Here is a 25,683-nt window from a genome sequence, read left to right as displayed (position 1 = left end):
AGACAAAGTTATGAGAGGGTGAGACTAATATAAGAGAAACTACAGTGAAGTTCCTCTTCTATAGTCTCAAATGAGGGAAATGTAGCCATATGTTTGGGTTAATACCTAGACTGTAGTCTTCATTGTACTAGCCTGATTACCTTGTATAAACAATGCATGCCTTACAACGACTATGCCCTTGAAGAAGAACTAGAAGACTGATAAAAGGGGAACATCCTGCCCTAGAAGGCGTCGGAGGCTAGATGATTGCCAAAGAAACAAGAAGTCGGCAAGAAACTGCAGTAACTAGGGGAAAGGTAAAGGCGGCAGGGGGAGATCGCGACCACCGACTCAATTCAAGACTGGAAAGACTTGCCCCCCCACACCTGCAAGGAGCATGCGTGCTAATTTACATGGCAAGCGAGGCTAATTTGAACATAACTAACCAATGAGCATGAACTTAGTCGGGCTTTTGCTAATCATGTAACAATGTAAATAGGCTGTAGTTCTTTTGTGTGGTGTGCTAGCTTTGTGGCATTATGACCTAGCACCCATCTTTGCACAAACATGAGCTAAATAAATATCTCGGCTCTGTGTGTAAGATTGGCTTATTGCACACCGGGTACCAGACCCTGCTTGTGGGACAACAATGTCATGATTGGAATTAGAAAAGGGAGTGAACATAAACAAAGACATACTACAAACTGCATACTAAGATGTTTTTCTTCTTTGTGTTAATCCTTCCATACTCAGCCTTCTAAATTGTTTTACTATACAGCCTTCTTTTGTGTAACAAAATTCACAGTCTTTTTGTGTTTGTACAGGATCTTGCACACAAAATCCTGGTCTGTGATTAAGATTCATTTGTACCATATCAGTGTTACTCCCATTAACAGTTTGGACAAGCATTATCATCTAATGCACAGTGCGTTGTACTGGTATTCATGACTGGAATCTTTGCTTGATTCGATTATTGCTGATCTGCTGTATAATCTTTGGCAAGCCAGCAGACCTCTCTGTTTCACTGTTTCTACATTCCCTTTCTCCTTCTGCAGCTTGATTTATGTTAGTAAATTTTTCAGGGCAGGATGTTTTCTTACTGTTTGTGCAATGTGTAGCAAAAATGGGTCTCAGATCTTGACTGGGCTTTTTATGCTCTGCTATACTTTACCAGACAAAGATATTTGAAAGAAATGCACAGAATTTAATCCTAGTTTACATGCATTTAAAAGGAGTGGTCCCTATACAACTAAATTCCAAGCTTCCGAACTTTTTGGGGAAATTTTGGGAAAGGAGATGCAGCATGTCTGTTAAACTGAGCTATAAGCAGAGTTGTGCAAAATATTTGCAAATAACCCTTAGAAAATTTCTCTAGCTTTAATATTTGTCACAAATGTTATGTTCCAACTATGCTTTTTATAAAGACTGGTCATGAATCTTTTTTGTGAATTTGATTTCAGGAAATATATTGTTTAGTTAAGAAAAGGTGCCTCATTCTGATGCCTATATTCAGTGAATAAGTGTCTTCCTAACTGAAATATGCAGATAAAACTTGTGGGCCATTTTTAAGGACTGGAATTTCAATTTCATTATGATCTTGATGTAACAGCTCAAAAAATGTTAATGCATAGTGTTCTTAATGCTGGTGCAAATCCTGCAGTCTTTGTCTATTTCATGATGGATTGAATTGTTAGCATATGCATATATATTTATTTTATATACTTTTTAGGGACAATGCATATTTTAAAATAATTATGTCAAGCAAATAGTTTATGTCAAATGCTTCAAGTTATAATGAAATAAGGTATAAAATATTTTGAACTCCTATAACTGCAGCAAAATCAAAACAGAAATGGAGCAAAATTGTCAGCTAGATTTGGTCATAAAATAATCCAAATGGGAATTTCATCTGTTTCTTTGGTTATTTATGCTGCCTCCCATATAGTGTGCCTTAATTTTGCCTTTGACTTCGTAAGAGATACTGATTGGGATTGCTGACTTAGGAGTTCTCCCATTTGAAAGACTGTAGAGAATAAAGACCAGCATAGAGTATGCAGCTGGATTTGTGTCTAAACCACAAAAAGATTAAGAAAACAGATATTCATATAATCATATTTTCCTATAAACAGTAAAAGATGAAAGGTATGCAAATAACCTCTATTTTCTCCCAAGCATATGTTACATGCCTGGTAACATACACATCAGAAGATAGAATCTCATGGAGAAAACTGCATACCTGCTTGAGCCACGTGCAATAATCATAAGTCATAAGGCAAATGAGAGTAAAAACCTCTGAATGTGATTCTGCATTGTTTCTTTCATGAAAGTACCAAAACAAGCTATAGAGAAATGTGACTGGGATGACTTCACCTTTTATAGTTTTTTTTCCAAGAGTCTGTGAATAACCATCAGAACTGTTTACCTGTATAGCAAAACTCTTCACTTTCTCAATTTATCTGTCACTTACATAACAGCTCATAGCTTCTATAATTATTAATTCATTTTTATTGTTCTAATTTCTTTGATATTCAAAAAATTTGCGAAGGAATGTAATCATGCCTAGCCTATTTCTAACACCTCAGAGACCATATGTTCTGATATTGTCATAACCAGTTATATTGAGCACACTTACATAAATACAAATGGAAACCCAGAACACCGTATCTGGGAGACACTGTCATGCCTGCGAACAGCAAAAATATTTATTCAGATCATTTACAGTTGGAAGAAGCAATATTACCAACATGCAAGACCCTGGAGGAATCTTATGGTTACAGCTTTGCCAAACAAAATATAGGAAATAGGAGATTTGGGTCATGGATGCCAAGAGTGGTCTTAAGACTGACTTGAGAAGCATAAGACTTTTATCCAATGAATTATCCTATAATGTGCAAACCCCCCCCCCAAAACAGTAGTGTCTATAAAATTGCACAGTAGTATACCTGTAAAGGTTATAGTTTGTTATTTAGATATTGAATACCTGTATATTTACTTAAGTATGAGTTCTGTAGCAAATATGTAAGAGCATCTTTTTTTTAAAAACCATTTGTGCGCTAAATGAGGTATTGCTCAGTGCAGAAAACAGTTTTTCCAGAGTTTTTAGCAATAAACTGGGAAAGTTCTTGTAATCCCATGAAAAGAGTCCTGTTGTATTTAAGGATTTTTTAAAAAGAATTAAATCTGTTATTTGTGAATTGCATTGAGTTTTCTGTGATTGTTCCCTGCTTGACTAAGGAAGTTTAAAATGTTGTTATTCACCTTGAAAATAAGGGAAACTCTAAGAATAATCCACTTACCATTGTAAGGCACTTGTATGATAATAAGACAAATCTCATAGATAGATATTTCTCTTTGCCAAAAACCTTTATATAATAATGTAAATGATTGTTATGAAAAAAGGGGCATTAAAAAGATAAAGTGCTCCAAAGAATTTAAAAGAAAAAAAAAATCAAAAAGAAGGTTATTGTTTGAATACAGAAATTGGGAAAAGCATCTTTTAGTTTCTGTGTATATTAATTCAATTTTGTTATATTGTCTCTAAAACAGCAATGGCAGTGGTATCTCTTTCTGCAGGTTATAACACTTCTGTTCTAGCACATGAAATGTTCATTTTTTTATGATTTGGTGTGTGCATCTTTATCAAATTATTTAAAAGAAAACTTCAGAACAAAGAAATTGTTTCTTTTTTTACCTGTGACTAAACTGGATACAATTAGTGGCAGGACCAGCATTTGCAGCATTCTCATGAGTAGTTCTCCTGGAAATGAAAAGTACTTGACTTCCCGATAGCTCATCTTATATGATCGGAGAGAAAATCCAAGGATTATACCTGAAGAGAGGGAAAAGATATCATGACTTACTCTTCTAAAGTAGTAGCAACATCTGAACATGAATATCTGTATAGTACTTACTTGATGTAGCTGATTGTAACATGCAGTTTTTACTATGCCCCAGATTGCACTCAAATATCAACTACCTATATGTGTAGTCCTACTGAAGCCGGTAAATTACTTTTTACTGTAACAGATTCAGAAGGTTATTTCTGTTGCTATTTTTTAAAATCTGGATTAATGTAAAAGGTACATCTTGAGCATTAATGAAAAGGAAACAGTCCTTGCTACTTCAGCTGAGTGCTTTGACTTCTGGGATTTTGAGTGTAATCATATATGCAATGCATATACATACTAGCCACCAACCTTCAGAAGTCTTGTCCATGCCTGTTTTCTCTGTGGGGCCTGATCCTGTAGATGTGCTTCAGTTTGGATGAGATAACCAGGAGAGATTTACTTGAGAATCCCCTTGTGGTTAGGTCTTCACACAGCAAAACAGCATCAGGAGGTAAGTAGCTTTACACATGCCTACCTTCAGAAACACAGGTACTTGCAAAGAAGCAGCTAATCCGGGTTGGAAGGTCTTACTGGATGATTAAGTGGTGGGTTTCAATGCCTGAGGGAGTGGGGTAAGGGAGTGCCTGAATCCATTTATCTTGCTGGGAACAGATAAATGGTGCTTGAGATAAATTTACAAATGGAAACCATAGATGGGCTATGTGTGGCAACCCAAACTTCTCAGCTAGAACTTCTCAGATTTTGTCCTGTACTTGGCACCAACTGCTTTATTTGCTTATTTGGTTAATTATTTGGTTAATTGACACAACTATTTACAATTTACTGAGTGTTAAATGGTTTGGTGCCTATCTGATGTAGGTCTTCTATATCCAGCCAGGCAACACATGGCTGTATCTGGAACACTCCTTAATCATACAGATGGTGAAACTCAACTATCCCTCTTTTCCACTCTTGACTCAATGTTCTTGCCCACTGCCTAGTACTGGCATTTGTGCTAATTGTGGCTGTATAGAAAGTTGGATCAGAGAATTGATCCTACTGCAAAAATAATTTATTTTACTGAGTTATTTTTCAGCCAGGTCAATTCCCTGAGGTAATTTGTTTGCATGACTGCACAAGTTTTGGTACCTTCACAAGGGAATAGGTAGAAATGTGCCTTGGAGAAGAGTAGGACTGCCCTTTTTGGCAGATAGGCAGATTTAGGTTTCCGAAAACTTTTCATGAAACTGCATCCTCATTGATGTTAGGCAGCAGCGTGCTCAAGCTCGCTTCTAGAGCTTGTTAGAACTTGGATATGTCCTGAAAATTCCATAATATTGAACACTTGTGAAAATTGCTAGTTCCAATTCTTAAATGAGATTTTAGATTGGTACATCCATACAGCAGATAATATCTTCATGCCAAATTTTACTATCTAAAATATGCTGTTATGCCTCCTACACTAGCTTATTGCCATCTGCTGATGTAAGGAAACATCTATAACTCTGATCTTAGTGACCCCTGTCTGTCTGATCATGCTGTTAGGGACTTCAGCAGGTTGGTTAAGTTAGAGGAGTCCAGAAGTGTCTTGTGTAGGACAGAAAATCTCAATATTACAGGATGGGAGAAAAGTGATCAGAGCACAATTGGAACAAAGCATGGATTTCATGCTATGGAAGAGAGTGGTGGGACTAGAAGGCATTTGTTTTAGTCTCATTCATGTTCTATGGACTCAGGTAGTCAAAGTACATTTTGCATAAATGATTTTTTAAGTAAAAGTAGATCATAAACGGAGTAGAGGAAGGGCCTCTGAATTATTCTTGATTAAAAGACCTGCCTTAGAGTTCCCTTCTTTTCAATAAGGTTTTAAATTCCACTGCAGTGTCACTGATTATTTTCTTTTTATATGGGAAACATTTCTCAGATATAAAGAATCCAGCTGAAACTGAAGGACTTGGGGGGGGGGCGGGGTCCAAAGTGGCAACGCTCATGCCATTGCAACCAACTGGAGAATAAGCCAAGCCAACCAGAGCAGCAACAAATGTTCCTTAGCTGCCTCCCAAGATGAGAACCAGAAGACCAACCACCTCAAGTGTATGTATACCAATGCATGCAGCCTGGGGAACAAACAGGAGGAACTGGAGCTCCGCGCCCAGTCAGAAAGTTCCTATTCATAGGAATAACTGAAACATGGTGGGACAACTCACGTGACTGGAGGATCGCGATGGATGGCTGTTTCGTAAAGACAGGCAGGGAAGAAGAGGAGGAGGAGTCGCGCTCTATGTTAAGGAGAACCTTGAACGTATAGAAGTCAACTACAGCAATTGTGGAAGCCCTATCGAATGCCTCTGGGTCAAGATCAGAGGGGTTGTCTCCAAGGGGGATCTTACAGTAGGCATCTGCTACCGACCTCCAAACCAAGACAATAAGGCCAACGAAGCAATATTTGGGTCACTTAAGCAAGCTTCGGGTCAACAACCTGGTTCTTATGGGTGACTTCAACTACCCAGACATTTGTTGGAAGAACAATACAGCAGCTCACGTGTCATCCATCAAGTTCCTGGAATGCGTAGAGGACTGCTTCCTCATACAAATGTTAGATGTGCCAACCAGGAATGAGGCGCTGCTGGACTTGCTACTCACGAACCAAGAAAACCTGCTTTGTAATATCTCGGTTAGTGATAGCCTTGGCTGCAGTGATCACAATATTGTGGAGTTTGGGATCCTGCTGAGCACACTGAAGGTTAGTACTAAGACAAAGGTTTTAGATTTTAGAAGAGCAAACTTCAGCTCGCTCAGAACTCAGTTGGGAGGGATTCCGTGGGAAGCTTCCATGGAGGATAAAGGAGCTAGCGAGTGCTGGGAGTTTTTCAAGAACGCTCTCCTGGAAGCATAAAAACAGTTCATCCCCTTTAAAGGTAAGGGAAGTAGGCGGAGCAAGAGACCCCCTTGGCTTAATTGCGAGCTTCTGGGTCTGCTCAAAACCAAGAGAGAAGCGTACCAGAGATGGAAAAGTGAACAAATATCCGTTGAGAACTACAAGGGCATTGCCAGGGCGTGCAGAGATGCAGTTAGAAGAGCAAAAGCTCAGCTTGAATTGAAATTGGCCAGAGATGTCAAAAACTACAAGAAAGGGTTCTTCAGGTACGTAAACAACAAGCAGAAACAGAAGGAAAATATTGGCCCACTGTTAAACAGGAGAGGTGAATTAGTCACCAACAATGCTGAAAAGGCAGAGGTTCTCAACACTTTCTTCACCTCTGTCTTTACCAGCACTGTTGGGCCCCAGGCCTTGGGAACAAAAATCCAGGTTGATGCAAACACAGACCCACCGTCAGTGAAGGAAGAAGAGTTGGTATGTGAACTATTACAGGAGCTTGACCCCTACAAATCGATGGGCCCTGACAATATCCACCCGAGGGTGTTAAGAGAGCTGGCTGACATCGTTGCGAGGCCGCTCTCCATAATCTTTGAGAAGTTGTGGAGATCGGGGGACATCCCAGAAGACTGGAAGAAGGCTAATGTCACCCCCATCTACAAGAAGGGCTTAAAGGAGGATCCAGGAAATTATAGGCCCATCAGTCTTACTTCAGTCCCTGGGAAAGTTATGGAACAAATCCTCCTGAGGACTATCACAAGTCAAATGAAGCACGTGATTGGGAAAAGCCAGCATGGATTCACCAAGGGCAAATCGTGCTTGACAAACCTGATCGCCTTCTACGACAGAGTAACCTGCTTGGTTGATGTGGGGCAAGCGATGGACATTGTCTACCTGGATTTCTCCAAGGCTTTTGATACGGTTTCCCACAGCCTTCTCCTAGAGAAACTGATGCGCTACAGTCTAGACAAGTGGTGGGGAACTGGCTGACAGGCCGCACCCAGAAGGTGGTAGTAAATAGCTCCTTTTCAAACTGGCAACCTGTCACAAGTGGGGTCCCCCAGGGATCGATATTGGGCCCAATGCTGTTTAATATCTTCATAAGTGATCTGGATGATGGGCTCAAGTGTACCCTGATGAAGTTTGCCGATGATACCAAACTGAGTGGGGAAGTAGACACTTCGGAAGGGAGAGCCACCCTGCCGGAAGACCTGGATAGGCTGGAAGAGTGGGCTAACAAGAACCTTATGAAGTTCAACAAAGACAAATGTAAGGTCTTGCACCTGGGAAAACATAATCCAGGAGTGCAGCACAGGCTGGGATCTACCCGGCTGGGGAGCAGCTCTGTGGAAAGGGACCTGGGGGTCCTGGTGGACAAGCAGCTCAATATGAGTGAACAGTGTGCTGCTGCGGCAAAGAAAGCCAATGGGATGCTGGGTTGCATCAACAAGGGCATCACCAGCAGAGATAAAGAAGTCATTATTCCATTCTACTCAGCACTTGTCAGGCCACACCTGGAATGCTGTGTTCAGTTTTGGTCCCCGCTATACAACAAAGATGTGGACAGGCTGGAGAGGGTCCAGAGAAGGGCCACAAAGATGATCAAAGGACTGGGAAGCCTGCCATATGAGGAAAGGCTGAGTGAACTGGGTTTGTTCAGCCTTGAGAAAAGAAGGCTTAGGGGAGACCTTATCACCATGTTCTAGTATTTAAAGAGTGGCTACAAAGAAGATGGAGACTCCCTTTTTACAAAGAGTCACATGGAAAAGACGAGGGGTAATGGGTACAAGTTACTCCTGGGGAGATTCCGATTGGACACAAGAGGAAAATTTTTCACAATGAGAACAATCAGCCATTGGAATAATCTCCCCAGGGAAGTGGTGGATTCCCCAACATTGGACACTTTTAAGATTTGGCTGGACAGGGTGCTGGGCCATCTTGTCTAGACCGTGCTTTTGCCAAGAAAGGTTGGACCAAATGATCCTTTAGGTCCCTTCCAACCTGGTATTCTATGATTCTATGATCTGGACCCTTTGTGTCTGTACTTAATGAGCACTACATTTTGACAACTGGATAACAAGCAAATAGAGCTAGACCAATTTCTTACTTAGGCCACAGTCCTGCAATTAGTTCCACATGGATTAATCTCTGCACTAGTACAAAGCCTCACTGATGTTAGTAAGGGTTTCTGAGGCTGCTATAAGAACTAGTCCTTATGCTATGCTATAAGGGCTTGATTATCTGGTCCACTACTGTCCAAGCAGTACAAAGTGGCCTAAGAATCAGGGCCCATGTAGATGGCTGTTTGAATGAATATTATTGGTAGTGAGAGTAAGTTTCTGAAGCTCCATGTAAACCTGTTGAGCCAAAAATTATTCCTTTTTTTTGTCCTAATGTGCTCTGCGCATAATTACAGGATTGCCCAGCACTGCAGTTTACAAAAAGAATTTCTGTGATGTGGAAAAAAATGTGCCCTGGTAGTGTATTCTGGTGAACTGGGTCGATGCTCGATAGCTACTAATTCTTCAGCCTTAATCTTAGCACTGCTATTAATTTATATGCAGTCATGCCTAAGCCATAAGAACCTTTCTATGACTCAGTTTCCCTACTTGTAAAAAAGGTATAGTAGTAGTTGCTTCACAAATCTTTCTGAAAATTGTGTTCACATAGTGATCTTAGCAGCACAAGGAATTTAAGCAAATTATTTCCTCTTTGTAGTCTGTGATAATGAAAGCAGAACAGCATGATTTTACCAGTCTCTCTTCATTTTAGAATATATGGAGATGAGACTTTATTTTCTATTCTGAGATTAAATACCTGGATACTGGATATATACTACTGACAGACAGATATCCTGTGAAAGTTTTATTAACAAAAATTATGAACTTGAAACAGAAAAGTCAAACTTGGCAAGATAGCTTTGATTTCTTTGAATTCACTTCTCAGAGCCAACATTTACAGGTTTTAAATAATAACACAGGTTTTAAATAATGAGATAACAGCATACAATGATGATTCAAAGATAGACACAATGACAAGGTATCAAACCAAAATCAGGAAGTAAGACCTGGTAGGAGGTACTAAATCTTTGGAAGGTGTGCAGTATTTCAACAACCATCCATGTCTGTGTGTGTGGTAAGAGTTCACGATCAAGACTGAGAAGATAAAATACTGGAGCTGGCCTTTCTCAGTAAAAGTTTCAAGTTTCTGATTAATTCTGAAAATTGTAATGAAAGAAAGCCTTGTGTGAAACGTGCTCCCACAACCTGTTGTGCAGGTTTCTGTCTACCCTTTGTAACAGAAAAGAACAAGTAATCTACATTATCATAGCCTGACTTCTCAAATGATAAATGGTGTACCATTTGTGCATGGCAGGAAAGAGTAGATTTCTCGACAGAATCTGTTAGGCTTTTTCTGGACAAAAATCAGTAGTGCTTGTTTAAGTTAAGGACATGAATTCTGTACATGTGTATAGTCATATAACAGAACCATATTGCTGAATAATTTATACAGTTCATAATGAAGAAGCAAATCATGCTAGACTGATAAAAAGATTTTTGAGGTGTACTTCTCAGTGATACAGTCAAATTTATGGAAAGCATGTTTTTGCAGATAATCCTGATGACAATCAGAACAATCCTTGAACTAAATTATTTTATTGCATATTTATACCAATGTAGATGTTCAAAATAAAAATCAATTTATATCAATACAGTGAATAGAGGATTTAAAACTTGAAAGGAGCAGAAGGTGAAAATAATTCTGACAATGATAGGAATGGGATGGAAATGGCAAAAATGGCAGACGTGATTTGGGATTGCTTATTCCTAAAACAGGAAGACATTGATGAATTGGCCTAGGGTTTTCACTTCTAGATGCTGCAGTACCAGAAAGGAAACAATAAAGTCTTCATATCAGGCTTTAAAAACTATGGGTACATCTGTAATTGCTAAGAAACGTATAACCTTCTATATCAAATTTCTTAAATGGATTAACATCAAAGTGTGATGAATTGAGCATTAAAATCAAGGTCTGAAGCAGCAAGACAAAAATTAATAGAATCATAGAATCATAGAATAGTTTGGGTTGGAAGGGACCTTTAAAGGTCATCTAGTCCAACCCCCCTGCCATGGGCAGGGACATCTTCAACTAGATCAGGTTGCTCAGAGCCCCGTCCAGCCTGACCTTGAATGTTTCCAGGGATGGGGCATCCACCACCTCTCTGGGCAACCTGTTCCAGTGTTTCACCACCCTCAGCGGAAAAAATGTCTTCCTTATACCTAGTCTAAATCTACCCTCTTTTAGTTTAAAACCACTACCCCTTGTCCTGTCGCAACAGGCCCTGCTAAAAAGTCTGTCCCCATCTTTCTTATAAGCTCCCTTTAAGTATTGAAAGGCTGTAATAAGATCTTCCCGGAGCCTTCTCTTCTCCAGGCTGAACAACCCCAACTCTCTCAGCCTTTCTTCATAGGAGAGGTGTTCCATCCCCCCGATCATTTTCGTGGCCCTCTTCTGGACCCGCTCCAACAGGTCCGTGTCTTTCCTGTGCTGAGGACCCCAGAGCTGGACGCAGTACTCCAGGTGGGGTCTCACCAGAGCAGAGTAGAGGGGCAGAATCACCTCCCTCGACCTGCTGGCCACGCTTCTTTTGATGCAGCCCAGGATACGGTTGGCCTTCTGGGCTGCAAGCGCGCATTGCTGGCTCATGTCCAGCTTTTCCTCCACCAGTACCCCCAAGTCCTTCTCAGCAGGGCTGCTCTCAATCCCTTCATCCCCCAGCCTGTACTGATACCGGGGGTTGCCCCGACCCAGGTGCAGGACCTTGTACTTGGCCTTGTTGAACCTCATGAGGTTCACACAGGCCCACTTCTTGAGCTTGTCCAGGTCCCTCTGGATGGCATCCCATCCCTCTGGCATGTCGACCACACCACTCAGCTTGGTGTCATCTGCAAACTTGCTGAGGGTGCACTCGATCCCACTGTCTATGTCGTTGATGAAGATATTAAACAGTACCGGTCCCAATACGGACCCCTGAGGGACGCCACTCATCACCAACCTCCATCTGGACATTGAGCCGTTGACCCCTACTCTCTGGATGCGACCATCCAACCAATTCCTCATCCACCGGACAGTCCACCCATCAAATCCATACGTCTCCAGTTTAGAGAGAAGGATGTTATGGGGGACCGTGTCAAAGGCCTTACAGAGGTCCAGACAGACGACATCTGTAGCCCTTCCCATGTCCACTGATGTAGTCACTCCATCCTAGAAGGCCACTAGGTTGGTCAGGCAGGACTTGCCCTTGGTGAAGCCATGCTGGCTGTCTCGAATCACCTCCCTGTCCTCCATGTGCCTTAGCATAGCTTCCAGGAGGATCTGTTCCATGATCTTCCCAGGCAGAGAGGTGAGGCTGACAGGTCGGTAGTTCCTAGGGTCCTCGTTTCTGCCCTTTTTAAAAATGGGTGCAATGTTTCCCTTTTTCCCGTCACCGGGGACTTCACCTGACTGCCATGACTTTTCAAATATCATGGAGAGTGGCTTGGCAACTACATCAGCCAATTCCCTCCGGAATAATACTTTTATGCTATTCAGTTTTTTAGGAATAAATTAGTTATGGAGATGTTTATTCTTTTTTGTTTAGTTGTTTTTTTACAAAAAAGTTTGTAAAAAAAAAATTCTAGTGATCTACCAGAGTATCATCAACTTATATATAATTTCCTAAACTGAATTTGAAAATGAATTTTAAAATCTTCCATGGAGAAAATGAAGAAGTTCTTAACTGTATTACAAAATGCCTTGGTCTCACAATGGTATAAAACTGTTTCACATGATTCTTTGTGTTGCATAGATGAAATAACTTGCACACCTACACATGGGTTTAAAACACCACATCAGTAAAAAAAAAAAAGAACCATAACTCTTAGAAGATGAGAGATGGGGCTTTACCCACATCTAAGTGCTCATTCAAAAACTTTAGGGAAGTTCAAGTCTATCCTCCTCCTTGGCCTACTTAGAAGAATTAGATAAAAAAATTTAATAGAGAAGGATTGGTTTTTTCACTACTTCAAATAATTGATAATTTTAAGAGAATAAAGAAGTTCCTAAAATTGGCATGATGTTTTTAAGTGAACAATAGCAGCAGTTTTGTTAAACAAGTGAAGTCTCAATTTTTAAAATGAATCCTTATGAACTTCTGTTCTCTATTTTATTTCAGAAACACACAGGAATTAAGACCACACCATTATTTGGAGTTAATATTTTTTTAAATGTCCATGCCCTCTACTGTATTTTCATGCAGAAAGTAGAAAATCTAGCAGTTTTACTTTTTAATTGATCAAAAATCACTCAAGGATATTTCAAGAGAAAATTACTAGGTGGTATATTAATGACAGTGTAAGAGCTGCCTTTTCCATGTTAGTGCTCGCCAGTTCAAACAGAACACACCAATAAGAGTTAAATACACTTCTGCTTTTTACCAGTAAATCTCAAAACACTGTTAAATGAGGTCTGCATCAATATCCTTTTCTTTAATAGATGAGGTACAGACTTACTTTTTTCTTTTCCAGCAGGAAATAGAGAACTTCATAACAACTGGAAAAGATTACCTTAAACTAGGTAGAATGATGCACTAAAATATCAGTTAGTAGCGCTGTTAATAGTGCTCTTTCAGAAAACCTTCTAACCAGCAAGCAAATAACATTTGTTCTATAACAGAAATTGGGCTAGAGCCAGTAAGAGAATCAGGCTCCTACCAGTTTAATGGGACATTGTATATTTTTGTTAGCTGCACAGCCATTTCATTCTTATGTTCCTGCAGAGCTCTGGAATGAATGCTTTTGTTCTTTGGGCCATTTGTTTCTGCTTAATTTACCATTTCTGACACCTTTTCTTCTAACAACCAGTTTCAGATAAGGCTGCAACTGTATTTAATTGAGACAAACAGGTAAATAACTTCTCTAGTGATAATAAATACTTCAAGTTGCCAACAAAATCACAATCGTTCTTAATCTCTTTCTTTGCTTGTCACAAGAACCACAGACTCACCAATTCACTTGCATGCTTTTGATTTTGATCTTAATTTTTTTTTTTCATAATTTTATCTTGGACCTTCCCCCACCCTCACCCCCCCTTATATATCACCCACTCCTTCCTTGCTTTCTTTCCTTATATTCTTTGAACCATTTTGATGAACCTAAATATGCCTATGCCAGAACTGTTTGGGTCATGGAACATAACTCATGGCAGACTGTTAAAAGTTTTTAAAGATTCTTTTTTATCCAGTATTTTGCTGACACATGCAAGCAACCTGGACAGACTGAGAGGAAGGATTTCCCGTTGTAGAATACAAGACTGTTGCCATATCAGTTGTAAGTATTACTGGAATCCTTTATTTATATTTGATTTATCATTCAGTGAATTCTTTTGATAAGGAATTCAGGTTCATGACTAAAATTCATGGAATCATGTTACCATCTTTTTAAAAATATAGCTAGGATGCTTTCAGTCCCTAGCTGTTTGATTTTGTTAGTTGAGCCACTTCATCCCTAAAAACCTCAATATGACTAAATAGATGGAACCTTCCATCTATTTAGTTTACTTGTCAACAGTCTCTTTCAACACATGAATTTCAAAAAGTGTTTTATTTCAGTAGATTAAAAAGAGGTCTGATGTAAGCCTTTTCATTGCCTAACTTTTTGTGAGTTAAGTCATTTGAAGGATACAGTGTGTGGTCTGTGATTCTGAAAATGTTGTAGCATAGAGGATTAATTTAGATGTAGCCTCCATATAGGTTATGATAACTTTCTTCTCACTGTTAGGCATTACTCAGAATGGCAGAATTTCCCTATCTTAAAGGTCACAAAAATGGCAAAGGGAAACTGGCACCTGAAACAACACTTAATTACATAGTAAGTACCTGAGTCCAAATTGTGACCTTCAAACTACCTCTAGATAAAAAAGCTTAGTTATAGAAAATCTATAAAGTTAATGGGCACTTCTCCATTTGTTCTGGAAGACCCCTCACTTCTCACCGTTCTGCTTGTGTTTTTCTCAGAATTGCCATGACCTATCTATTTGCCATCTATTTGCCTAATTCCATGCTAAGTCCTGGGGATCTAGAAACTGAGCACGTTTGACACACCCATGCAGAGAATCAACTGGATTTTAGATGCCCTGTGTTCCTGTTCTTGCTCCAAGGATTACTTCACAACCTGGGGCTCCCTGTTATAGATGAGTGTTTTAGCCATTAGGTAAAACATCATGACATCTTTTGCTCTCTTGGCATATGTATTTGCCTTTAGAAGTCTTGCATTTCCTTCTGCCTGAGGATACAACCTTGAAAGCAACCGTGGAATTGCATCCTCCTGTAACTTGCCTTTTGAAAGGAAAAGAGTGAGCCAATTCCTCAAGCACTGCTGACACCATTCCCAAGGTGAGGGCTCTTGTGCTTCTGGATCTTCACTGGGTGAAAGTATCTGGCATGGTCCTGACTCACTCAGAAAGGAGTAGGAGTAGGAATGTAATCCTGTTTATTTTTTTTTTCTCCTGGCAAGTTTTAGGCAGTTACGTGCTTAGTTTTTGGACTTGTGGGGTTACCCTTTTGAGTCTCCTAGCTCTTGCCCATGCACTAAGAAGACACCCAGCTCTGAGATTTGGATTCCATATGCAGCTTCCTTCGCTTACGTTTTAGGCTTTGAAGGACTAGACTGTACATCCATGTTTGTTTAATGTATGTATTCCCAAGTCAAAATTATTTTAAAAGACATCAAAATGTATGCAGTAGTCTTATTTATCAACTGCCTTTGGTTAGTACTCCCAGGAATTCCCTGCTATATTAATACAAAGGCAATTTTAGTCTTTTATTAATTTAGTCCTTGTGGATGGTAAAAACGGAGCATTTACTAGAGCCATTTTGAGGGAGCAGCTTATATTTCTGTGTAAATAATGCTTAACACTTAAGCCTCATCTTTTATAGACTTTTTTTGAATAAATGAATTTTCAGTTATGCCAAGTTACAGTAAATGGTGAAAACCAAGCACACACTTTATAACTGTCAAGCTGACTTCCATTTATGATCTTCTATCCATGCCAATAGAAAGTACGTAGACATGTCAAATTTCAAGCAAGAAAATGCATTTCTTCAATTTACAGAATTGAACAAGATTCAAAAGGTGAATATAACTACTGCTAAGAGAAAGGACATGGGAGGACAACTACAGAATATGGGTAACAGTAACACTTTGTTATCCTGATTCTCCTGTTATCCTTCTGGTTTTCTTTGCCTCTTTTCCTGCTTTTAACTGTTTTCCTCTTCGCTGTTGTACAGTTCGCTGGACCTATTATTTTCCTCTTTTGTTCAAAAATGCCTTATAAAATCTATCATCAAAATAAACTTCTTTTGTATGGCTTTTAAAAAGTTATACACTCTGTGGTTTCATCCTGTTGATTAAAAGTACAAACAGTGTCAGTACGATTTCAAGTCTGTTGGCTTGACATAATAAAAGGAATAATCCAGCTCTTGCTAAAATTCCTCTGGAATAATTTCTTTCCCTATTCTTTCCCTATTTTCCATAGTGTCTTCCCTATTCCATACCCTCTATTTCTTGTTGTGTCTGATCTAATTTAAAACTCCTTGGTCAGGAGCCTAGTTGTTTTCTAATATACATTGTAGACATCATAGCATATTCTCTGAAGAACACATTTAAAGAAATTAGTGTATGAGGAAGAAATCTCTTAGCTCCTTACTATTTTTTTATTTATCACTTCCATTGCCTTATTGCTCCAAAGCTCCAGGTTGAACTGGGCTGTATTATGCTGAGAAACAAATATATGACAAAATATGCTAAATCCCAAAGATGCTGATTTCTAATCTGAAACTGAATGAAATACAAAATCTGAATGGAATACACAGTAAATGAAAGGAATTGGGAGGATGGACAGAGGATATACACAACTAATGTGACTGCATGGATTATTTTACACAGTTGCTGGTTCCAGAACATGTGATTTTTTTAACAAGGCATGAAAAAATAAAAAAGTCAATTAATATCTCTCAGCTGCTATTTATCCTGATTTAAAAGTCAATGCTACAGTACAAAGTATCAGAATGCTTGCATTTATATCTTACTTTTTTAACAGCCTTATTAAAATCCAGAAGATCTAATTTCTTTATTTACCTCTCTTTAATATTGGATTTCTTTCTATAGTTTTTCAAATGCACTTTATCTTGATTCACCTAAAAAGATAAATATTTTAGAAAACTATTTTTTCTTTGATATCATAAAATCTCTGGAAACTTTTACATGCCTGTTTTTTTTCAAGAAATTATGTGAGAAATTTAAGCCAGATGAATGAAAGTTTCAGGAATTCATAAACAACTGAACATGCTGTCTTCAGCTACACCTTCATTTTGGCCAACTTGAAGGCATTCCAGAGCAGATGACAACTCATTCTAGCTTTACAATAGCTAAGATGCTAGTAAGAATCTAACAATGTTAAACATTTACTCAGCATACAAGTCACTGGCACCTTGCTTATAATTTTGTACTGCTTTGCAGTTACCATAGTGACTACAGTGCACGCCTACTGAAAAGTGGAAAGGACTGGCAAGCCCTAATACTAGTTCATTTGCTACTGAAATGTCTTTTTAGTCCCCTTTGGTGCTCATACAAACACAAATTGTTTCTTGACAGGCTTTAAGATGACCACTGTTTCTGTTGTAACATATCTTTTGATTGCATGATTGCCATATTCTACTAGCATTCAGGGAAATTTCTTGTAAAATCTCTTAGGAACCATGTAAACATCCTAAATATATCATGCTGTTACTGTACTGCATTCCACCCGGGATAGCCTTGAAATCTGCTTTGTAAGAAGTGGTATTACATAAATAAATTTAAATTGAATTTCTAGAGAGAGTTTTGAGAAGCTCACCAGTGCCTACATTTTCACAAGCTGTATGAAGAGTGCAGTGAATGTATGTTTCTCTGAATTGTTTTATGACTGCTCAGAAATGTTACTTTTCAGCACCACTTTGCAAGTCCACTGATTTGACAATTTAGAGCAAATAAGAAGGTAGTAAGGTTGTATTTCGCACATTTTGTACATTTACTGTGTATATATGCACAGCTACTCTCTCCAGAATGCACAACTGTGATTCACAAAGTAGCCAACTGTATTGTTACTCTTTGCTTGTTACTCTTTGCATTGTTACTCTTAACTCAGTTACTCAGTTCAACAACCACTGCTGTTTCATTTCAGTAACACCAGAGTGTACGATAAGAAATTAAGATTGTGATAATAAATTAACATAATTTTATTTTGAAAGTAACTGCTAAACTAGCATACTGTTTATATTTCACAGTCTGACTTTTATTACTGGCTACTTAATAGCAGAATTAAAGTTCTTTGTATTTCTATACTTTTTCTCCTTTTGGAAAAGGATCATCTCCTTTGAATTTTTAACTGTGACTCTGGACCTTACGGTGTCTGTTTAAATTTTTTCCCCAAAATTATAAATATTTCTTAACTTCAAATAGAATTAAGGTTTTGCTTAGCAATGTTTTCAAGATATTACTTAGGAAGGTTTTGTCACTTGGTGAGAAAGAGCAGTTGTGCTGGGCAGGTTCTTTAGGAGAGCACTGGGACAGAGGCAGCCTCTGAGTGCAGCATAAATAGAATTAATTTCTCCCTAGCTGTCCCTAAACTGTCTTGATTTTCTTGTATATATCTTAACCTTTTGTCTGGTATCACATTTCTCTCTTTATGTTTTACCATATTTTCTCACCTAGGACTCACTTCCCACAGCTGTTTCTCCTATAGTGATGAATCTTTGCTTTATTCTCATGCAAATTTTACCAAGGCTGCTTTAGGCACTGTCACCATGTTCATTGTCAGTGTGTAACGGGGTCAAATACCCTTCTCTGGGTATGTCAGCCTTGGTCTTCAGTGGATACAGAGGATCTGCCAGTAGCAGAAAAGATGTTGCTTCAATAGACAAGAGACTGTCTTTTTTGTGGGCATTATCCAGGGTTCTGTCTACCTGTGTATCACAGACTTGTACCTCTTTGGAGTAATTTTAACTTATTGTTCAGACCAGCAGTGTGTTGAGATAGGAGAATCTGCTACTCTGCACAGCTTTTCACTGTTCAGATATTTTAGGTTGTGGAGGGGTTTTTTTGTGTTTTTTTTTTTTGTTTGGTTGGGTTTTTTTGCCTTCTGTATTATGAAGGAGCATCTGCAGGCTTTATTTAACTCTCTGCTTTTTCAGGGACATAGGGACATTGGTAATGCCTTCATCTCTCCTGTCTTCTTCCTGTACTTTTAACTAGTGTTTTTTTTTTTTTATAAGGATGTTGGAAAGTTTTGGGATCCTATATATGGTGCATGCTGTTGTTGTAGAACAGAAGTTGTATGGGCCTATCTACATTTTACATCTATTGTGAGATTGCCTGAAATTACAGAGGACTGGGTTCCATGACACAGCCAGTCCTGCACAGGACTGTGCAGTGGACAGGTAGCCAGAAACCAGAACTGGATCCATCTCTGTCCCCCTTGAATGTCCCAGTGGACAACTGTGGCATATAACTTCAGCAGTGTAAAGAGGATTTTAGCTAACAATTTGGAGCTATGATGGCTTCTTAACTATGCAGAAATTGCTTTTTATAGTACTTGCTCCACAACCTCTCTCTACTTCACTGAGCTCATCAATTAAAACAGTATTTCTCTGTGAATAGCTTCTCAGGATCTCTGCTCAGTAGCTCTGTGTGTCTCGATCTTTCCTTCAGTACAAGTTCAGAATCCACAGGAGATTCTTTGGCATTTAGGAGTCCTGCCAGAGTAGTCTGGACTCCTGTGGCATTTTTGGAAAATGGGAGGTAGGTAGCAGAGAATGAAGACAGTCTGCTGAAGGAAGGGTATCTGAAAGGAAGGCATTTTGAGGACAGGATGATGAAGCTAAGGAGAGTGGGAGAGAGGGCAGTGCCTGAGATTTTGCCAGTAATTTGGCTAGCACTTCAAAGTTTGTAAGACTTCCTGAAGATTTTCCATGAGCCACCAGGACCCCTAGCCTACCTTAAATTGCTCCTGGTCATCGTGACACTGAATTCACCAATGGTCAGCTTCCCAAATTCATCTCACATAATTGTTCTCATCTATTGGCTCTTGCCAAGATCCACTGCAAAAAAGTAATTTAACATTTCTAGGCATGCCAGCAGAATCTGAAACACTTCATCGTAACTCACTTACTGACCATGCTTTTCTCAAAGTTTCTCAAAGGGCTTGAAAGCAGTTTAAATTTCACTAAAAATAGCAACAATGATGATAAGGATGATGTGTAGACAGACCCTAACTATGCAAAATGTGAAGTCAGAAGGATCTTTCTTGAGGTTTTTGGGAAATAGAGAGTAGCGCATAAGCAATTCTCTACATGAGTTATAACTTCTGGCATCTTTATAATTAGGTTTTTAAAGATTAATTGCTTTTGTATTGCAGCAGCTAGTGAATTCAGTTTAGAATTCAGTTCAGAATCAGAGTAACAGCAGAAGTTAGGGTAAAAAGCTATATTTCTCCTTATCATGTGAATGCCAGAAAATCTCTGCTCTGCCTGCAAAATATCAGTATGCAAAACAAACAAATGCATGTTGCAGCTACTCACTTCATAACAAAGTGCATGTTTCCACAGACACAAACTCATCTGACAAACTCAAGTGCCTGTTATAAACTACAGTCCTGAAATTGGGCTAAGACGTATGATCCTATCCACTTAACCTCTACCAGCATCAATCCTGCTCAGCAAAGAAGTTGGAAATTCTCTGTTAAATAGGCTTTTTCATGTCAGTCCCTTGACAAAAGAGGCCTGAAATAAATGTTTCTGAAGAAATGTTGTGCTCTTTAAAGCTAAAATTTTGCTTTTCCTGAGTTTAGTCTTTATGAAAATTGCTGGACCAACAGCCCTAAAAACTGATGTCATCTGTCTGTTTAGATTACAGAGAGTATTAAGCATAATTTCTTTTAATGATTCAACCCTGACCTGAATATAGTTTGGTTTCCACCTACATGCACATCCAAGCATCTCTGATGAGACAACCAGTGGTGCTAATTGGTGGGTTAATTTCGCAATGTTGATTACTGTCTGCTAGGAAAGGGATCAAGCCCACCATCTGATTTTCCACAGATCACCAAACAGCTGAGAGATGATAACAATTTAGTCCTTGCCAAACTAGACAGATGCAGTTCAACCACTGAGTGTTTTCCAAACTCTTTAGCCAACTCTTCCCTACTTCTTCCCTATTTCCACAACAGAAAAAACCTGTCAAAAAAACAAGTTTTACCTTTTTATGAGCTACCAAGTGTGAACTTGTTCTAATCATATATATACCATAAAATTGCACCACAAATAACAAATGTGAGAAAATTTTGAATATTCCATCATAGTAATGAGAGGACTTTTTTCCAGATATTATACCAGATATGTCTATAGGTTCATGAGCAGAATTTGAGCAGCTGGTTCATCCTAGGCTGTACATTTTCATCAGTTCTCCAACTTGTGTTCCAGCCTTACTGGCACTCTGCCATTGCTGTAGGTGGTAGTGGAGCTGTGGTCAGACGTTTGTCACTAGTCATCTAAAGCTAATTGGAACATGCAATAACAGTAAAAACACTTGTCCAGCCTACATTTCTGTTCTCACATTGCCAAATTTATGGGAGTCACACGAGCTAGATGATAGTGAAAAAATTGCAAGAGTGCTTTGGTCTTGTGCAGTATAGACAGGTGACAATCTAAGAATTGCATTCCTTTGAGATTGGAGTGTTTCAAAACCTGCTTAGTTTGCTCTGCCTTTCCTGACCATTGTAGATAAAATGCCTAAATTTTTTACCCCTGATATTAATGGGTTTTTTGCATTGAACAAATTCTTATTTAGTAATTAAAAGCACTTGTTATCAAATACTGTTGATAAATATGAGAGAATGACATTTCTGTTATAACAACAAAGTACTTTATTTTACCCATATGAAAATTAATATAATTGTCTCCCAGAAAAAGACCATCAAACCTAAAATTAATTTAAAATAACCCTGCAGATGTGGTATCAAGCAACAATAATGGTAAAGCCCTAAAATTTTAATTCCTAAAAAAGTTGTAGAAACATAGTAAGCAGATTTACGCAGAACAGCATCATCAAGGACATTAGGGCCTACGTAGGTGTAGGATATATACTCCTATCTTTAAGCACTAACACTTGGGTTTTGATTAGCAGATTCACAGTTTTATATTTTAAACTAATTAGAAAATAAAAATGAAAATAATACAGTAAAACCATAATGTTCTTGCTCACACTATAAGGAATGGTATTTCATGAAACATCTGGTGTCATTTAGAAAATTAATCTGTAGTTAAAGGAAAATTACCAAAAGTGATCACATAATTATATAAAGGAAATTTTGTTTAAAAAATTGTATGTTTTTCTCAGAAGATTCTCTTTCTAATGTAAATTCAAAATGTGTAGCTATATTTTAAATTAACATTTTGGTGCATTCCAAATCTAAATGCTGTTTGATGTTCCGGATTCCTCTCCATACACTCTAAAAGGGCATTTAATCAGGTGCTATCTTGCAGTCATTTGAACAAGTAGCATTTCCATTGTTGCCCCAATTGCATCTGAAAGATGCATGTATAAGATTGTGAGCAACTGAGAGAACATAAGCTTGTACTTAGGTTTGATTGTTTTGCATTTATCAAGGGAAAACTGAAAAGACTGAGGCTCTAATATATACCTTTGCTTAGAAATGTCCCTTTAATTTTAATTTCATTCATTGAGGACTTCTGTTTGTCATTGCAAGGTGTTAATTTTAGGTAGATTAGGTAAATAAAAGTTGTATCCTGAGCATTTTGCTGCAGTTGGTTTTGGTAGAAAAAGATTTAATTGAGAACATTAAATTCAATTATTGTACCTGATTCTTTAAGAGAAGAATCCATAAAGCAGCTGATTTCTTTCACCAAAATTCTCAATAGGAATACTAGAATAATTAAAATGGCTCTTCCCAAAACTTCAACATGCAGCTGTCAAAGCCAAAACTCTCCAAGCCAGAACATTCTTATCATAGAATCATAGAATCATTGAGGTTGGAAAAGACCTCTAAGATCATCGAGTCCAACCGTCAACCCAACACCACCATGCCCACTAAACCATGTCCCTAAGCGCCGCATCTACGCGTCTTTTAAATACGTGCAGGGATGGTGACTCAACCACTTCCCTGGGAAGCCTGTTCCAATGTTTCACCACTCTTTCAGTAAAGAAATTTTTCCTCATGTCCAATCTAAACCTCCCCTGGCGCAACTTGAAGCCATTTCCTCTCGTCCTATCGCTAGTTACTTGGGAGAAGAGACCGACACCCACCTCGCTACAACCTCCTTGCAGGTAGTTGTAGAGAGCGATGAGGTCTCCCCTCAGCCTCCTTTTCTCCAGGCTAAACAACCCCAGTTCCCTCAGCCGCTCCTCATAAGACTTGTTCTCCAGACCCCTCACCAGCCTCGTTGCCCTTCTCTGGACACGCTCCAGCACCTCAACGTCCTTCTTGTAGTGAGGGGCCCAAAACTGAACACAGTATTGGAGGTGCGGCCTCACCAGTGCCGAGTCAGTGCAGAAGAATTTGAGATCTCATTTGTAATGCAAATCACCCTGGCAAATCGTCATTGTCAAATGCATTGGAGAAGAGAATATTCCTGTTGAACAAATTACTCACCAAGAATCACAGCAACAACGGTGAAGAGCACAAAGGCATTCCTCAATAAATAACTTTTAACATCATCCTTTGTTATGCTCTGCACTTTTTTTTTTGCCAAAAGTGTACGTTTCCGGACTCCTTGTTGAAAGCGGTCCATCCTACTTCCAGTTTTTGGATCTGCTCTGTTACCTTTAGTCATCTATCTTGCAGAAAGTTTTCTCTTACAATTAACTTCTGTTAATATCCCTTCAGACAAGTGGAAGACCCTTTCCCATGGGAGGTACTGGAGAAACCTGTACGACAAGAAATATCAAATATTGCAATAAGATTTTAGAGGAATGATTAGCCATATGTTTACATGGAAGCAAATATCCTTCATGTTTCAGTAAAATTTATATTATTTGTAATATCTAAGTTGTTGACGGCAGTTTTTTGATAAATAGCCTCAATGACTTTTAGAAGAACTCTTTGAAAGAAGGATTATATGGACTGATCAGATATATGTCCTGTGACTTCAGAAATTAATCTGAATTTGCTGTCATGCTGTAAAACCCAGGAGTAATTTTTTTTGCAGTTGCTAGAGATATACTAATGTAAAATTGGAACAATTCATAGAAGCATAAGGTTCTATAATATTTAAAACTATGTCAGGCTTGCTTTTCATCTGTTTAGCAGGCCCATGTTATCTGAAAAAAATTCTAGCTCACCTTCGCATTAACCATTGGAGAGAAATATTTTGCTTGAACTGGAAAGTTTAAAACATTCTGCATTTCAGATGTTTTTGAATGGTTGAATGCATTGACTGAATTCCTCCTTTTCACATGGCAAAACACAGCAGGAATAGTTTATTTATCCCTCAACCACTATTTAGAAGATTTCTCTTTGACAATTTTATGTTGATAACATTCATTTTTGAAGTCTGTAAATTATTCAGAGCACATCTGTAAAACATCAGAAGTTATATCCCACTTAGCTTGTTGCTTCAGACTGTAATACAAGTTCACATTGCAAAGTAATGCTTAGCTTGGTCTGACAGCAATTATGGGGATATAATCTGATTTTAAGAAATCACACACTGAATCAACCTTAAAATGTTTTAATATTAAAAATCCTTCATTAGGACATTATTTTTCATTTTAAAATGAATTTTTTTTGTGGCTTCTTGGTATGAATTTATTTAATAATGGAATCTGTACAAAGGTGTTTTCCAGACTGAGAATCCTGTTTTCTGAAGTGTTATTTAATACACCAGCATGTTTTTATGAAGAAATTAGAAATTCATAAATGGATAGAGTTAGTTGCTTCCACTGAAATCACTCTCCATTTATACACAGTCAAACTCTAACATCTTACTTTTAATAAATCTAGTGCCTAAATACCTTTTTCTAGGAAGCACTTAAAATATAATTACACAAGGTTTTCAAACAGTATGTTTTAGAGGAAATACCATGTTGTAACAAATTTCTTTTTATGGGATTTGATCACTGCTTTTACCATATGTTTGAAGATTGGCACTTTAGTGCAATATTCTCTCTGAATTTTAACAGAATGATATGTGCTTTGCTTCTTTAGAGAGTGAAAACATTCTTAGACTGAGCTAGATATTTAAATTAGTAAGTATTCTAGCTTGGACACGACTACTGTGTGTAAGAAGGATTTTTTCCAGAACAATTAATTTTCAGTATTTTGTAAAAAAACAGATTCATTCACAGTGCTTTTTCTTTCCAAGATGATTAATGCAGCTAATCTGTCCTTTATAACTTACATTAGGATCAAGAAAGAACATGGGTACAGCCAAAAAGATCATTAAATTAAGTAACATACAAAGGAAGAGAGTGAAAAATTAAGACTCCGTACTCAAAACACGAACAAGTGAAATGATCGGCTCACCTTTTGAGATCTTCAGTACTCTAAGAACACGGTGGTGGCAGTTAAGGTAGGGGTTTCCCAGCAAATACAACAGAGCTGCAAAGTTGAGCGAGTGGGAGACAGAGAAAACCAACAATCTGCATATGCTCTGGAATACAGCAATTTACTATCACTGTAAGTTAAGGAAAGGGGAGGAGGCTGTTAGCCCAACTTTGAAAAAAATAAAAACACATCAGAAGAGAGGGGAAAGCTGAGCTTCTGGAATATTGATTAATCTTGGCACAGTGAAAGCAGGGTCACTTTCTTTGTTTTTTCTTTTAGACCACTTTCACGCTTTGTCAGTTCAACTTCATTAGAAATGCAAATTCAGAACCCAGGAAGAATTGAAGGATGGCACACACACAG

At 38.4% G+C, this 25,683-nt stretch overlaps 1 protein-coding gene across 1 annotated transcript in view; it reads right to left on the bottom strand.

The window, feature by feature from the left end:
• The window catches only part of LOC143171961 (excitatory amino acid transporter 1-like), a 99,647-nt gene extending 74,178 nt beyond the window's left edge, over nucleotides 1–25,469 (bottom strand). The window contains exons 1-3 of the mRNA XM_076361147.1: nucleotides 25,300–25,469; nucleotides 23,428–23,702; nucleotides 3,671–3,808 (exon numbers count right to left, since the gene is read on the bottom strand). Coding sequence (XP_076217262.1) covers nucleotides 3,671–3,808; nucleotides 23,428–23,608 — 319 coding nt within the window. The 5' untranslated portion in view covers nucleotides 23,609–23,702; nucleotides 25,300–25,469. The remainder of the gene's footprint in view (nucleotides 1–3,670; nucleotides 3,809–23,427; nucleotides 23,703–25,299) is intronic.
• Between the last annotated feature and the right edge of the window lie 214 nt (nucleotides 25,470–25,683).

Source organism: Aptenodytes patagonicus, chromosome W (assembly GCF_965638725.1).
Source record: "Aptenodytes patagonicus chromosome W, bAptPat1.pri.cur, whole genome shotgun sequence".
Lineage (NCBI taxonomy): Eukaryota > Metazoa > Chordata > Aves > Sphenisciformes > Spheniscidae > Aptenodytes > Aptenodytes patagonicus.
Note: the sequence above shows the minus strand (reverse complement) of the source record. Positions and strands in the feature narration are given on the sequence as shown.